The 13372-nt window shown below is 43.4% G+C and overlaps 4 protein-coding genes across 4 annotated transcripts; 2 read left to right on the forward strand and 2 right to left on the reverse strand.

Annotated features, from left to right (window-relative positions):
• Positions 1-234: 234 nt before the first annotated feature.
• Positions 235-3648, reverse strand: cfap45 (cilia and flagella associated protein 45). The gene is made up of 12 exons (XM_026193756.2): positions 3508-3648; positions 3287-3397; positions 3004-3110; positions 2677-2821; positions 2424-2594; positions 2149-2327; positions 1846-1975; positions 1613-1759; positions 1397-1510; positions 1101-1294; positions 803-1027; positions 235-451 (listed from the first exon to the last, which is right to left on the reverse strand). The coding sequence occupies exons 1-12, from the start codon at positions 3508-3510 to the stop codon at positions 385-387; spliced, it is 1593 nt and encodes a 530-aa protein (XP_026049541.2). The 5' UTR covers positions 3511-3648; the 3' UTR covers positions 235-384.
• An 886-nt stretch (positions 3649-4534) lies between these two features.
• Positions 4535-8267, forward strand: slc37a4a (solute carrier family 37 member 4a). The gene is made up of 9 exons (XM_026193757.2): positions 4535-4691; positions 4886-5511; positions 5623-5855; positions 6334-6577; positions 6941-7099; positions 7180-7265; positions 7567-7680; positions 7783-7921; positions 8018-8267. Exons 2-9 carry the CDS (start codon positions 5364-5366, stop codon positions 8182-8184), a joined length of 1290 nt encoding a protein of 429 aa, XP_026049542.1. The 5' UTR covers positions 4535-4691; positions 4886-5363; the 3' UTR covers positions 8185-8267.
• Positions 8268-8766: 499 nt separating this feature from the next.
• Positions 8767-10892, reverse strand: trappc4 (trafficking protein particle complex subunit 4). Its single transcript, XM_026193758.2, has 5 exons — positions 10500-10892; positions 10075-10249; positions 9447-9550; positions 9091-9217; positions 8767-9000 (listed from the first exon to the last, which is right to left on the reverse strand). The coding sequence occupies exons 1-5, from the start codon at positions 10672-10674 to the stop codon at positions 8922-8924; spliced, it is 660 nt and encodes a 219-aa protein (XP_026049543.1). The 5' UTR covers positions 10675-10892; the 3' UTR covers positions 8767-8921.
• Positions 10758-13372, forward strand: rps25 (ribosomal protein S25). Its single transcript, XM_026193760.2, has 5 exons — positions 10758-10972; positions 11531-11620; positions 11738-11921; positions 13122-13220; positions 13305-13372. The coding sequence occupies exons 1-4, from the start codon at positions 10970-10972 to the stop codon at positions 13214-13216; spliced, it is 372 nt and encodes a 123-aa protein (XP_026049545.1). The 5' UTR covers positions 10758-10969; the 3' UTR covers positions 13217-13220; positions 13305-13372.

Below are 13372 nucleotides of genomic sequence, written 5' to 3' on the forward strand. Positions count from 1 at the left end.
TATACATAAAACAGACTACATCAGTTTAAATAGGCAGTAACTACAGAGAAAACCCTTGAGGCTCTTTTCTGAAGTGAGAGGGTTCTGTCATATTTGGGGCCTGCTTATAGTGACGAATAACTGGGTGTGCCTCAGAAGTTAGGAGATTTGAAGACTTGGAAAAACCCAGAAGCTATTCTAATGGTTGCTGAATCTATTTATAGAGTTAACAGCTCAAATACATGAATGCCAGTGTTTTCCATACTAGTAAACTATTAGTCTTTATTGTTACATTCCTTTACATTTTAACCCACATTGAAACACGTTAAATTAGACTGTAAATACAATGGCGGGACCAGATGAGAACTTCTCACGTGTTGTCGTTTGAATCCAGTGGTCAAGTGATCAGCCCGTCAAGGTCTGAACCTTTCTTTCCACCTGATTGCAGTACTTTTCACAGAGTCCTGTAGCCCTGTAGTGGATTAACAAGCACAATTCAATGTATTTGTATGGCAGTAATTCATAACAACAGCCTCAAGGTGCTCTACATTATTAGGTAAAGACCCTACAATCACACAGCTCCCTATGATCAAGCACTTGGGAGGAAAAACTCTTATTTTAACAGGAAGAAACCTCCAGCAGAACCAGACTCAGGGAGGGGCAACTGTGCTGCAACCCGCTGGGGGTGAGGGGAAAGAGAAGACACACTATTTGAGAAAGAGCCACTATAGGAGAAATGCAGAGTGGTTTACAAACACACAGCGAGGTGAATGAAGAGGAAACACTTTGCATTATGTGAACCCCCCCACACACACACACTTACTTAAGCTCCTGGAGCTTCTTCTGTTTGAGCTCATCGAGGCGCAGACGTCTCTGCCGAGTTTCCTCCATCAACCGTTCGGCCTCCTTGAAGGTCTCTTTGCGCTTAGCTGTGGCTAAGATCTCGCGTTCCTTCATCTGCTGGCGGATGTCCTGCGCGTGCTGCTGCACTTTGTGATGCTGCCTGTCGTTTTGCACCTGCTCTTTGACCATCTCTTCCTGCTGCACTCTGCGTGGAGAGAGCACTTTTAACGGAGTGTATTAAGATTATTTGAAAATCGGTTTCGAACGGACTTTCTTACTTTAGCAGCCTCTCAAACTCTGCCTTCTCCCGACTCGCCTCCACTGACAGATTGCGCTCTTTGTAGTGAACCTGCTCCATGTGAGCCGATCTCAGCGTCGCCTCCAGCTGCGCTTTCTTTGCAGCCCGCTCCCTCTCTTTTCTCCTCCACTCTCTCTCTGCAGCGTCCTGGTTCCTGCGAGCACGGAGCTCATCCTTCCAGACAAACACATACACAAGCACAAGTAGCTAAGAACATCTGTAAATCTTCTGCCAGGTTTCAAATCTTCATATATTGCACATCTGTTAGATCCTGACCTGCTCAGCCTTGTAGTCTTTTTCTTTTTCTTGCTGAGCCCTCAAACGAGCAATCTCCAATTCTTTCTCCTTCTTGATTCGTCTTTGCTCTGCTTCGCATTCTGCCTGCTGCTCCTGCAGGTTTAATGAATTGCTAACGTTAAAAACAACGTCAGAATCAAATGTGTGTGTCACATGATGTAGCTTGCTCGTCCACAAGGAACAGTGGGCTGTGACCTGCTTTTTTAGGAGATACTCCTTCACTCTCATGTCAGCCAGCTTCTCCTCCTCTATCCTCCGCTCCTTTGCCCGCATGGTCTCTGCGTTGATGCGCTTGATCTCCTCCTGCAGAAGCTGTTGCTCCATCCTCTTCTTCTCCAGCACCTGGAGGAAGACATGGGTCAGAGCAGAAACTGAGCGCGGTGTACGTTAACTGCATGTGTGGATGTGTCCTCCGCCTCCGCGTGCACCTCGAGATCCTCCAGGTTCATTCTCTCCTGGTCCTCTCGTGTCTGCTGACTCTCTTTCTCTTTCTTGCCTTCCTCCAATTCTCGGTTCTCCAGGCGTTTCTGGATCTGATCGTAAATTTCCTGCCTTCCCCTGAAATATAAAGCACACACACACGTGTTGACAGTGCTCCTAGTTGACCTCCGCTGCTCATTATTAGGATTTCTGCGATCTCCCAAACAGAAGAAGACGAAGAATGACGTTAATTGCAAAAAAATCAATCCGCGAATAGAGGGTGATTGTGTTTCTGATAGGGCTCCATTTACTTGACTCTCTGCTGCCTGCGTAGCTCTTCAATCTTGTCCAGAGTCTCCAGAGCCTTGCGGCGCTCCACCTCCATCATGTTGTCCAGACGCCTTTCCTCCTCTGTCAACTCCATCCGGATCTGCTTCTTCTCCTGGATCTGGTAGTCACGGTTTGCTTGGCACTGAGCACCTAAAATCAGCTGAGACGACCACACAAACACAGGTTTATTATTGTGTACTGGTATGTTTATATTTTTTAAAGGTTGGTCATCCACACATCTGCACTTTCTTCCTACCTGGTTGAGCTGTTTGATCTCATCTTCCTGTTCCATCCTTAAAGCATTACTCCGCTCCACCAGGCGCTGTGCACGTTCCCGGGCTTCAATCTCCAGCTCAGTCAGTGGCTGGTTCTGCTTACGGGACAGGTCTGCCTCATGGATCCTATGCTTCCTTTCCTCTGCAGCTTTCTGAATAAAAAGTACATAAAAATACTAATTAAATCAGTGGACTTCTTTGTTGTTGTTATAAAATTGCAGTCAGCTTTCCTACAAGTTCCTCTTCTTTCTTCCTCTGGTAAGCCTGCCTCAGGGCCTCTCTGTCCTCCTTGAGGAGCAGCCAGGATGTTGAGTTGAGCCTCTTAAACTCAGCTGGTGGAAGTAAGACGGACTCTCTTGAAGGATCTCTCTGGGGGATCCTGGCATGATGACATGTGGTATAATGTTTCAAAAACTTGGTATACTGTATTAACATCAGCAATAGCAATCTGATTAGCCTGAATCACATGAAATAAGGCAGAGGTTTATCACAGAGCAGCACACACACTTTACAGACTCTCTTCATGTTTTATTCAAATGAGCTCGTTTCATGCTGGCCTACCGCAGATTTCGGATGAGGTCTTTGGTGATGATTTGAAGAGTCTCTCCTTCCTGGTTCTTCCATGAACAATCCTTTGCTACACCTGCTGATTTTACCCGTTTGTCAAACTGCAATGACATCCACACAGAGATTTAGCTGTAATCAGCTCCCAAACTCATCCACGACCTCTGTTCTCACTGCAGCTACATGCAGTTTCTGATGATATCTGGGGATATCATTGTGAATAATAAGAGTTGAGTGTTTCCCTCCATTTCCCGCTGAGTGTGCAAGGACCCACACTCACCGATTTCTGGTTCTCAAACAGATCTTCATCCACCCGAGAGCCGGAAGCCAGTGTGCGGTACCGGCCGAGGTACATTTTGCCCCTGGATGACGTGGAGCTCGAGGCAAGTCTCTGCGGGGCAGTAATTACAACGCTCGGGAGTTATCAGCAGATAACGGTCATGCATTTGAACACTGGGATTTAGCATAGAATAGCTTTTTTATTTTTAACCTAACACTTACCATAGTTCTCGGTTACTGTGGGTCAGTGAAACAGACTATATTTGTTAAAAAAAAAATACTAAACTCTAAATATTATACTTTGCTCTTGGATAACTTCCAGCTAGCTCAAATAATTAATGTGGTTTTAAAAAGAAATGAGCGTACTACTTATATTGGCTCCAGCTCACGGGACACCGACTTTGAAATGTTTGGTTACCCGTTGCCATGGGAACAGGAGGAAGGGCAGACCTCACGTGACCGCAAAGTAGTGCTGTGCAAAATTTGGTTTCGATCCGATACCATGTAAATACGGGGCCAGTACTGCTGATACCGATACTGACTAACCTATAAAGGCAGCGTGTCAGGGGAGAGCAGATCGCCATGATATCTGAGATGAATCGTCATCAATCTGAAACTTCTGACAACATTTTAATGAACGCTAAATCACTTCGATTTCTACTTTCCACAACACTTTCACACAACAAAAATCGATTTGCCCAGCTCTAGTACAAAGAGGGAGCTAGGATATTAAAAAAAAAAAAACACTTCCCGGGAAAATACGCTTTTTAAAACCTTATTTTCAGGCAAAGCCGCCAAGCAGCAAATAGGTTTTTAAGATTTAACTGGCGCTTCTAAATATGTATGCTGTAATGTGCTGTAAATTTTGCAAATGTTTCAAAATATCTGCCCGAGATAAGTGCCCAACGGCGTTACCAACATGGCTGCAAAGTAACAAAACTTACTCAAACAATGTTATTGGCTTATTAAACAGTAGTTTAGTCACACAGCCAGCTGGTAAAATGCTACACTGTAGAAATATTTGTGTTTACTTGAATACAGGGGGGGGGAAATGCTAACACTAAAAACAGCGCTAACAAGCTAGCTCATTCCACGGAAATACTCGTAGTTACTTAGATTTAAATTACAATTTATGTCGTTATGTGTTATTTAATTTCATACAGTCATTGCCACAGTTATATGGAGCATTGTCCGGACACAGTGTTGTTCCGTACCACTACCGGCGGCTTTCGTGGCTGGGCGGTGCTAGTTGGCCCACATGATGCGGAAATTTTGCACAAAAAATCCTTCAGCCCCGGAACGAGCAGAACTTCAGAGAGAACTCACTCCAAACTCAGGGAAAGTTAATCTGCGAGATTTTACGCATACACGGAAAAGCGGAAGTGGACACACCGAGGTTTCTGCAGGTATATTTACACTAAAGACTTTGGTTTTGTAGATTACGCTTACACGTCAGACCAAAATCTTAGTATATAAGATTTTGGTCTGACGTGTTGTGCACAATGGAACTGTATTACCCACAACTCTCGTGTGCAACAAAAGATTTATGCACTGCCACAAATACCGTGGTCTCCCTCCTGAATTTATGAATGTGTCTCAGGTCTTTTTGCTGATGAGGATCACACTCACACACCCCTCCATTTGGATAGGAGCCTCCCCCTGGTGTACAGCAGCTATTGGACTCCTCAGTAAATCATTAAACGCGTCAGTCCGAGGACTCCTGTCATGGCATTATCAGATAGATAAACAGCAACAAGAAAATAACACTTGATAAAACAGAAGGACTTCTGCCTGAAGGACAGAAGATCACTCTCAGGGGATAGTGTCACAAACTGATGGTCACCTCCTCCGGCCCTCTTGAAGCCAGCCTGCAGCGCAGGGTAGCCGCCATGATTCAATCAGCTTCAGGGTGTAGAAGTTGACCATTAACCTCCGGTGCTGATTGCAAACACTTCTTTGCTTGTAAGCAGCTGCCTGTAAACAGTGGATCCTGAAGCAAAGTTCACTGCTACAGGTTGCAAAAGGCAGGAGCTCCTCTGGAAGCTGCTTTGCAAGTGTTTTAGGACTGAGCTGCAACCATGGCTGCCTCCGGTTATGGATACTACAGAAGTACAATATTTCTGGCCATGTTTGTGGGCTACACATTGTACTACTTCAACAGAAAGACGTTCTCCTTCGTGATGCCTTCTGTAATGCAAGAGATCAAGCTGGATAAGGACGATCTGGGTATGTCAGTACTGTAAACTTGAACCCTGTGTACCTTCTATAAATGTGATAACACCGATGTGCCTATACAACAATTTTGCAGCAAGTGCATGAGCGCTCCTCTTTTCTCAGGTATGATCACCAGCAGTCAATCTTTGGCCTACGCTATTAGTAAGTTCATCAGCGGTGTCCTGTCAGACCAAATCAGCGCCCGCTGGCTCTTCTCCATTGGCCTGTTCATGGTGGGAGGCATCAACGTGATCTTCTCTTGGTCCTCCACTGTTGCTGTCTTCTCTGCCCTCTGGTTTCTCAACGGTCTGGGCCAAGGCCTGGGCTGGCCTCCCTGTGGCAGGGTGCTGCGCAAGGTATATGACCCGGTACCCTCTAATTCAAATTGAGTTTAAAATTTAAGTTTCTTCTGAGTGTTACAAAGAACAAACCGACACTGCAGTAGGAAAATACAGAATGAGCTAATAAAGTAAAGCAAGTAAACAGGATGAAATAATGAAATGGACCTAAAACTGTTTGTATTCTCTATAAGATCTTGAATGAACTGGAAACTGATGTTAGATCCCAAATATTTTATCAGCAGGCTCAGGCAGAGTTGGAGCGTAAACAGCTAATCCAAGACAATAAAATAATTTTATTTTTAAACTGCATTTTCATAGTGTCTTAAACAGGACTCAGAAATCTGTAACTGTTTGTGTGTCTGAAAGAAAAAAGAATATCTGACTTTTAAACTACCAAGTGTGGGGATCGGTCTTAAAAATCCTATGTGGATATCAAGGAACTTCCTGCCAGGGCTGTCTGGACTTAATGTTTTTCCCTCTTTTCCTCCATCAGTGGTTCGAGCCCTCTCAGTTCGGGACATGGTGGGCGGTTCTGTCCTGCAGCATGAATCTGGCCGGCAGCTTGGGCCCCATCGTTGCCACTGTGCTGTCGCAGAGTTACAGCTGGAGGGCGATACTGTCCGCCTCTGGAATGATTTGCATCGTTGCCTCATTTGTTTGCCTGCTGGTAATCAAGAACGAGCCCAAGGATGTGGGGCTGCCCAACATAGAGGTGTCGACCAAAAAGAGCAAAGGTGGTGAGTCTGACTCTTAGTCAGGCACAATCAGAAACTGGTGTGGTTCAACTGGTTTGAACCGCTGCTTTTCTCAGAATGTTGTTAACACTTAGACAATGCTCTGATAACACAAATTTGAACACACACACATGCACGTGTGTCTGTTGTCTAACGGCATGGGCCTTGAGCGCTGTGACTAAAGATCAGTAACTCGGTGGACTCTGCACTCAGTGTGTCCCTCACGTGAAAGCAGCTCATGCAAAGTGTGAACACAGGATGTGATGCATGTTTCTTTTTAAAACCGAGGAGTGCTCCCATCACCACATCACTCACATCTGTGCTCGTGGTATCCAAAAAAGGGTCTTCTGTCTGCTTCCTCTTCAGGATCCTCAAGCCATGAAAGCACCCTGTCTGAGTTTCTCCTGTCCCCCTACCTGTGGCTGCTGTCCATCTCCTACCTGGTGGTGTTTGGGGTGAAGACCGCCTGCACAGACTGGGGCCAGCTGTTTCTCATTCAGGACAAGGGCCAGTCTACACTCATGGGTACGGATGAGGGGAAGAGCAGTCGCCTCGGGAGTCTACTTTGAAATAAAGAGTTAAACTCACTGTGTTCCTTTTCTTAGGTAGCTCATACATGAGCGCCCTGGAGGCTGGCGGGCTGGTGGGCAGTCTGGCTGCAGGTTACCTCTCTGACAAAGCTGTGGCCAGAGTGAGTTTGTTTTTTAAATATGAGTCATTATTTGATCCAAGATTGTGGTCAATAACAGCCTGTTTAATATAGAGAGAACTGGATTAGAAAGGGTTTTAACCTTTGAATATTTCAATGTTATTTTATGGAAATCGTCTTCTGTTTAAGATTGCTTTCTCCCTGTCTGCACTTTCTTCATCATTTCATAAGTTAAAGGGATACATAGCAATAGAAACACACCCCTAAGTGGGCAATCAGTGTTTTTTTTATTCAGCTTATAGCCAGGAAATGGAACATCTCATAGTATTTTCTTTGTGTGCAGCAAGGGATGAGGCTCTATGGTAATCCCCGCCACTTCATCCTGATTTGCATGATGGCAGGAATGTTTGTGTCCATGTACCTGTTCAGACTCACCGTTACTCCTGACAGCTCAAAGGTAACACAGACACATTAATTCCTGTGACCTGTTCACACTGCACAGCAAATGCCAGACTTCAGTAGCCCATTTTTTTTTTTTATCTCTTCTCTGTACATCAAGGTGTGGATACTCGGCTTGGGCGCCGCCTTCGGTTTCTCCTCATATGGACCAATAGCTTTGTTTGGAGTTATAGCCAATGAGAGCGCTCCATCCAACTACTGCGGGACATCACATGCTATCGTTGCCCTGATGGCAAACAGTAGGTTTTCATTAATTGAAAGTTAAATTCTAAAGTTGGGTTTTGTGTGTGTTGCGCTCCTTCCATTGAAATAATCCGTGTGAATTCCCATTGTAGTTGGTGGCTTCCTTTCTGGACTCCCATTCAGCACCATTGCCAAGCACCATGGCTGGGAAAAGGCCTTCTGGGTAGCAGAGGTCACCTGCCTTGTCACTACTATCGGATTCTTCCTCCTGCGCAACATTCGAACAAAGATGGGACACGTGCCCAAGAAGGCGGACTGAGCTCATTCTGTGCGAGCCAGTCATTTTTACGTCTTTGTTTTTAATTAGTCATATGTGAAATAAAGTTCATAGAAATGTGCAAAGGCGCTTCTCAACATGTTGTATAAATAGTGCGTGAACTTGAAGAAATTACTGCAAATTGCTAGAGAATGTTTTTTCTGATAATGCCTCTGCAGGACTGCAATAGTAAGAGTGCAAAATAGGAGGCTACAACACACTGAAATGAGCAATCTTAGGTCAATGATACTTTTTCTTAGTTAACCCTATAACACTAATATCAGGTGACTTTTGCAAATTCCAGTCCTGTGAATTTGTTTTTTATTTTTTTTAAAAAGCAACATGATCAGAGTACCCCATTATACCTTATTTTATCAGACATTGTACAGGATAATAAGAGTCCTTCAATTTTCCATGTACTGCACTTTAGTGTACTTTGATGGGAAGTATATTGAGTAAAATATACCCACCGTTAGCGATACTGTTACAGAAACTGCACATTAGTGTTCTAGGGTTATTTTTCCAATTTTACACTTCATGCTCCAAAGTCTTCACTCACTGATTCAGTAAAATGGATTCAGAACATTTAAATACAGTATGGATTTTAATCTCTGAATTATTTACAAAACAATGTATTTACAAAGTGTTAATGAGCAAATGTGGGGAGGAAAAACAAACAAACGGTCCAAGACAAGAAAAAGGAGTCCACTTATTTCTTTTCAGTCTGTGAATGCTCTGATTTAAGATCCAGCTCCAAAGTTGCCGGCTTTCTCTGCTACCTCCAATGCACTCTTCAGATTCTGATCAAAGAGCTCACACCTGAAAAGCAAGAGTAAATGTGTGGGTGTTAAACAGTGGGTACAGTAATAAATTATTTCAAGATAATGCAATCCTAATTCTCTTTAATACCTGATTGGCATTTCCAGAGAATAGAACGGGTTCTTGAGGGCGAAATCTGAATACACCTCATAAATCTTCCTCAACAACGCATCGATTCCAGACTGTCGCGGGTCCGCCAACACGATAAACTTTATCCCTGAGAGAACAAAATGAGAAAGATTTCATTTTATAATAGTGACTATCAACAAGCTGGGAAGGAATGTATACACCAGGAAGATTTATTACTGGAGTTGCATGCTGTTCACAGCTAAAATTAAATGAAATCGTTACATATGGAAGTGCTTTGGTTTTTAAATCTACAGCCAACTAAGACATTACTTCTTTGGTATTTTTAACCTAAAATGACACTTAATTGCACCACTGACCTGTGAGAGTCTGGAAGCAGTGAAGTTTGAAGACGTCAGTTTCTAACATTTCGATCCCTGAACTGCCAGCTTCAGGGGATAGCTGTGAACCTATTGCAAACAACCTGAGGGATCACAAAAATAGGTGTGTTTATTTAGCTTCATTCATAAAGTGAGGGTACATACAGTTTTGGTCTGAAGTTTAGCTACTGGGCGTGAATGTTGTGGTAATTTCTGGATTTTAATGAGTTCGTTGAACTGAAGAATTAAGTGTACAAGTTTGATTTTATTTAGGATTTTGTCTGATCCACGCAGGGTTAAAAAAGGCTCAAAGGCCTAAACAAATATTTAGTTAAATGAATGTTTGCAAGTTGCACTTTGCCCAGGCGTCCTTATGAAAATATTAATAATAAAATAAAATATTAATAAGTGTATGTATACTTTCGATCCTGTGTAGAGTAGAAAAAAATCAAACAACAGTACATACTACAAAATGTATTGATCACTCAGGTAAGTTTTCACTTCCTTTGGCTCCCATTCAGAAAAAACAAAACAAAAAAACAACAACACATAAATAACACTAGTAAACACCTGGCCCCGCTGTCCACTGTGCAGCTCGGGTTTAATCCACACACACGAAATTACTTACGAGTGGAACATGGACGCCAGCATCAGCTTCTCATTGGAGCTCAGGCGCGCTCGTCCAAAGCGAATAGACACGGGATAGTTTGAAGGATCTTTCAGGTATTCAAGGATGTCCTTCCCATCTGATGTGTTCTTCCCGATCACATCAACTCCATTGATGGACAGCACTGCATGGCCCACTGACGAATGACAAGAGGTTTCAGTCCAGTCATACAGTCAAGCTAGTGACACCGCAGTATTTTTAAATGAAGAACAGTGAACATTTCAGTTAACTTGGACTGTAAAAAACGATACAAATGCGCATACTATAGATAATAAACCGACAAAGACTGCATGCCAGTATTTTAGCTTGGGCATAAGACAGGTTTCGTTAGAGATTGCCCATATAGCTAGCTAATAAATAAGCTAACGATGTGCCCGTGAGATTACCTCTGATTCCGTCCCGCTGTCCAAACGATACGACCACCTTCTCGTCGTGGTGCTTCAGCACCAAGTCCAAAGGGTAGCTGAATGTTTTCTCCACCTCTGCTCGCGGGACATAGTTATCATATTGATAAATTAACCCTCCAGCCTTGTTCACCACATACACACTGTATATCACCATCTTTGCAACGTCCTGCCCAGCTGACAGCGACTGTCACATGACCTCGACGGGTGGCTAAAAATCAAATGAATAAATTAGATTTTACTTGTATAAGTTTTTGGTCTCAAACCTGCCGCTGTAATGACTGTCAGAATGTTTGCCAATCTCATAAGTCAAATAAAGTCAATAAAAGCGACGAAACATGAGAAAACTCAAGTTCCCATAATGCCCCAATCTCACTTCCGCAAAAACAGGTTGTCTAAGGGGCTCTTGCACGGGCGAACTTCCTTTCGCTCCGACATCTTGACGAGGAAACATGGTGAGGACAGTTATTACACGTTTGTTGAAAGAAATTAGACTTTTTTCGGCTTATCGTTAGTCATTCAGGAGTCGTAGTACCTCGGGACATTTTTTGATAGCACTGCGCCTCCCCGCACCGGGACGAGAGTGTGTGGATGAAGCAGCCATACTTAAGATTTCACGCATTTAGCTTATGGCTAGCATAGTAGCAGTTTGCTAAACGCACCATGCTTCCAACTACACTGTGCTCACAGAAAGGACTTTAATAAAGTTGTCCCTCATGTGACCGCTAAATATACTAGCATGTGTACAGATGACACAAACACCAAATACTAAAGTATTGTAGGGGTGCAAATGTTAAAAATTAATGAAGACTGCGAGATTAGAAACGTTTTGAGGACAGGGCCTCCTCATGCCGACCATCCGATTCCGGCATTAGCCCCTAGCTCATTTCCCTTTTTTTTTCCCTTTAAAAAATTAATGGAGTACCGATGCGAACTTGCTCTTGTGTACATTACAGCACATGTTAAACATGTAGCTTCAGAGTGAAAGTTTAACGGGTGTCGGCTTTTTCCAGCCTCCTAAACAGGATAAGAAGAAGGATGCTGGGAAGTCCAAGAAGGACAAGGACCCAGTCAACAAGTCTGGAGGCAAAGCCAAGAAGAAGGTATGTTTTTGTTCATATTTGCCCATATTGGATGTATTTTATATTATGTGGCTGCTGAATAAATGTTAAGGCTAGAGGTTTCCCGGTCTTTAAAACAACATGTCTGTTTCTGAGCAGAAGTGGTCCAAGGGAAAAGTGAGGGATAAGCTCAACAACCTGGTCCTCTTCGACAAGGCGACCTACGACAAGCTGTACAAAGAAGTTCCCAACTACAAGCTCATCACCCCCGCTGTTGTGTCTGAGAGGCTGAAGATCCGTGGCTCTCTGGCAAGGAACGCCCTCCAGGAGCTGCTCGCCAAAGGTGAACTTCACTTTCTCTGCTCAGAGCTCTTGAAGGTCCGTGTTGGATCTTTGACGCTAGGAAGGGCATCAAAGTTAATCACACGTCTGTCATGGTAGCGAGCTTTGCTCAGTTGGTCAGCACCATTCCCAAGCATTAGATTTTAGTCCCTGCCAAAAAAGCAGTGTTTGCTTATGTTACCAGCAAAGGATTTTATTTACTGCCCTGAATAAGTCGATTGAGAGTTTGGCAGGGTGATTTCCAACTTCAGAGAAAACTCAGTTACACGATGGTACATCTTTTGCATTAAGGGCTGATCAGGAGATGGTTCTTGCTCCAGCTTTAAAAAATGGAAACTGTAACATCTCTTGTCATCTGCTATTTTGTGATGCAGCATTAAACTCAGCCGATGAATATGCCCGTAGTCATCAGCACTGCTCGCTGGCTGTGTCTAATGTTTATAAATGCTTACACAGTATGAACCCAGGCCAGAGTGGTTTGTCAGCGAGTTCATCATTTGTTTTTAAATGACAGTGATGTGCATGCAGCGTGACTACTTATCTCCTCTTTTGACATCCTTCAACTTCTGTTCGAAATGCTACATGGAAACAAATGATATATTGCAGCCTGTCTGCTGTTTCATGTGATGTGAAATGCTGAACATATTTCAAACGGGTGCATTATGCTTTATTCATTTGATTTATTTATTTTTCCTCCCTACAGTAGTTTAACTGAAGTGTGTGTGGTGTTACTCATTGTGTTTCAGAGATATTGTCATCTAGACTCAGTATAGCATTCTTTTTATGAATTAAAGCCTTCAGCAGGCTGTGCACTGTGCTTCTGATTAAAGAACGCAGATTTGTTCTTGTCCCATACAGTGAAGCTTCATATGCAGCAGGAGGGACACATGAAGAAATTCTGTATTAGTTCCTTATGCCTAATTTAATTTGAAAATTAGCTGTCAAACTGATTTGAGATATAATGGCTACATTGGCATCGTAGCTAGATTGCCTTCCCTGCCTTGTAATACATTTACTTGTCAGTGTTTGGACACCTGGGAGAAGTGATCTGTTGCACATATCTGCTTTACCTGCTGTATATCACGTTCGTCCCTGTGCAGGCCGACTAGGGCAAATGTATCACAACAATTGACATAACGGTGCAAATTAAAAACACAAAAAAAATGCTGACGGAGAACTTGGGTCCGTTTTTGTCTTGCAGGCATGATCAAACTGGTGTCCAAACACAGAGCACAGCTGATTTACACACGTAACACCAAGGGTGGAGATGAGGAGGCAGCAGCAGAGAAGGCATAATCAGGTACTACAGCAGCATCTCTACACGTCTCTATTTTATTACTGTTTGTTTTCAATTTTACTAACCTGCAGTCTTTGTTTCTTGCAGGTTCCCCTGTTTGTTTCCTGTGATGGGCTGTTTGTAATGAAAGGTGGAATAAATATGTAAAGACAAAA

The sequence above is a fragment of the Astatotilapia calliptera genome, chromosome 14 (assembly GCF_964374335.1).
Source record: "Astatotilapia calliptera chromosome 14, fAstCal68.1, whole genome shotgun sequence".
Lineage (NCBI taxonomy): Eukaryota > Metazoa > Chordata > Actinopteri > Cichliformes > Cichlidae > Astatotilapia > Astatotilapia calliptera.

What these genes read in the sequence shown, in the direction of transcription:
- cfap45 (XM_026193756.2), bottom strand. An exon ending in TGTTTGAGAACCAGAAATCG is followed by an intron (nt 3,111 to 3,286) that starts GTGAGTGTGGGT and finishes ATGTCATTGCAG; the next exon opens with TTTGACAAACGGGTAAAATC. An exon ending in AGATCAAACAGCTCAACCAG is followed by an intron (nt 2,328 to 2,423) that starts GTAGGAAGAAAG and finishes TGGTCGTCTCAG; the next exon opens with CTGATTTTAGGTGCTCAGTG.
- slc37a4a (XM_026193757.2), top strand. Translation starts at nt 5,364, where the DNA reads ATGGCTGCCTCCGGTTATGGATACTACAGAAGTACAATATTTCTGGCC. An exon ending in GCTGGATAAGGACGATCTGG is followed by an intron (nt 5,512 to 5,622) that starts GTATGTCAGTAC and finishes CTCTTTTCTCAG; the next exon opens with GTATGATCACCAGCAGTCAA. An exon ending in GGGCCAGTCTACACTCATGG is followed by an intron (nt 7,100 to 7,179) that starts GTACGGATGAGG and finishes TCCTTTTCTTAG; the next exon opens with GTAGCTCATACATGAGCGCC.
- trappc4 (XM_026193758.2), bottom strand. Translation starts at nt 10,674, where the DNA reads ATGGTGATATACAGTGTGTATGTGGTGAACAAGGCTGGAGGGTTAATT. An exon ending in CTGCTTCCAGACTCTCACAG is followed by an intron (nt 9,218 to 9,446) that starts GTCAGTGGTGCA and finishes TTGTTCTCTCAG; the next exon opens with GGATAAAGTTTATCGTGTTG. An exon ending in TCTCTGGAAATGCCAATCAG is followed by an intron (nt 9,001 to 9,090) that starts GTATTAAAGAGA and finishes CTTGCTTTTCAG; the next exon opens with GTGTGAGCTCTTTGATCAGA.
- rps25 (XM_026193760.2), top strand. An exon ending in GAGGCAAAGCCAAGAAGAAG is followed by an intron (nt 11,621 to 11,737) that starts GTATGTTTTTGT and finishes GTTTCTGAGCAG; the next exon opens with AAGTGGTCCAAGGGAAAAGT. An exon ending in CCAGGAGCTGCTCGCCAAAG is followed by an intron (nt 11,922 to 13,121) that starts GTGAACTTCACT and finishes TTTGTCTTGCAG; the next exon opens with GCATGATCAAACTGGTGTCC.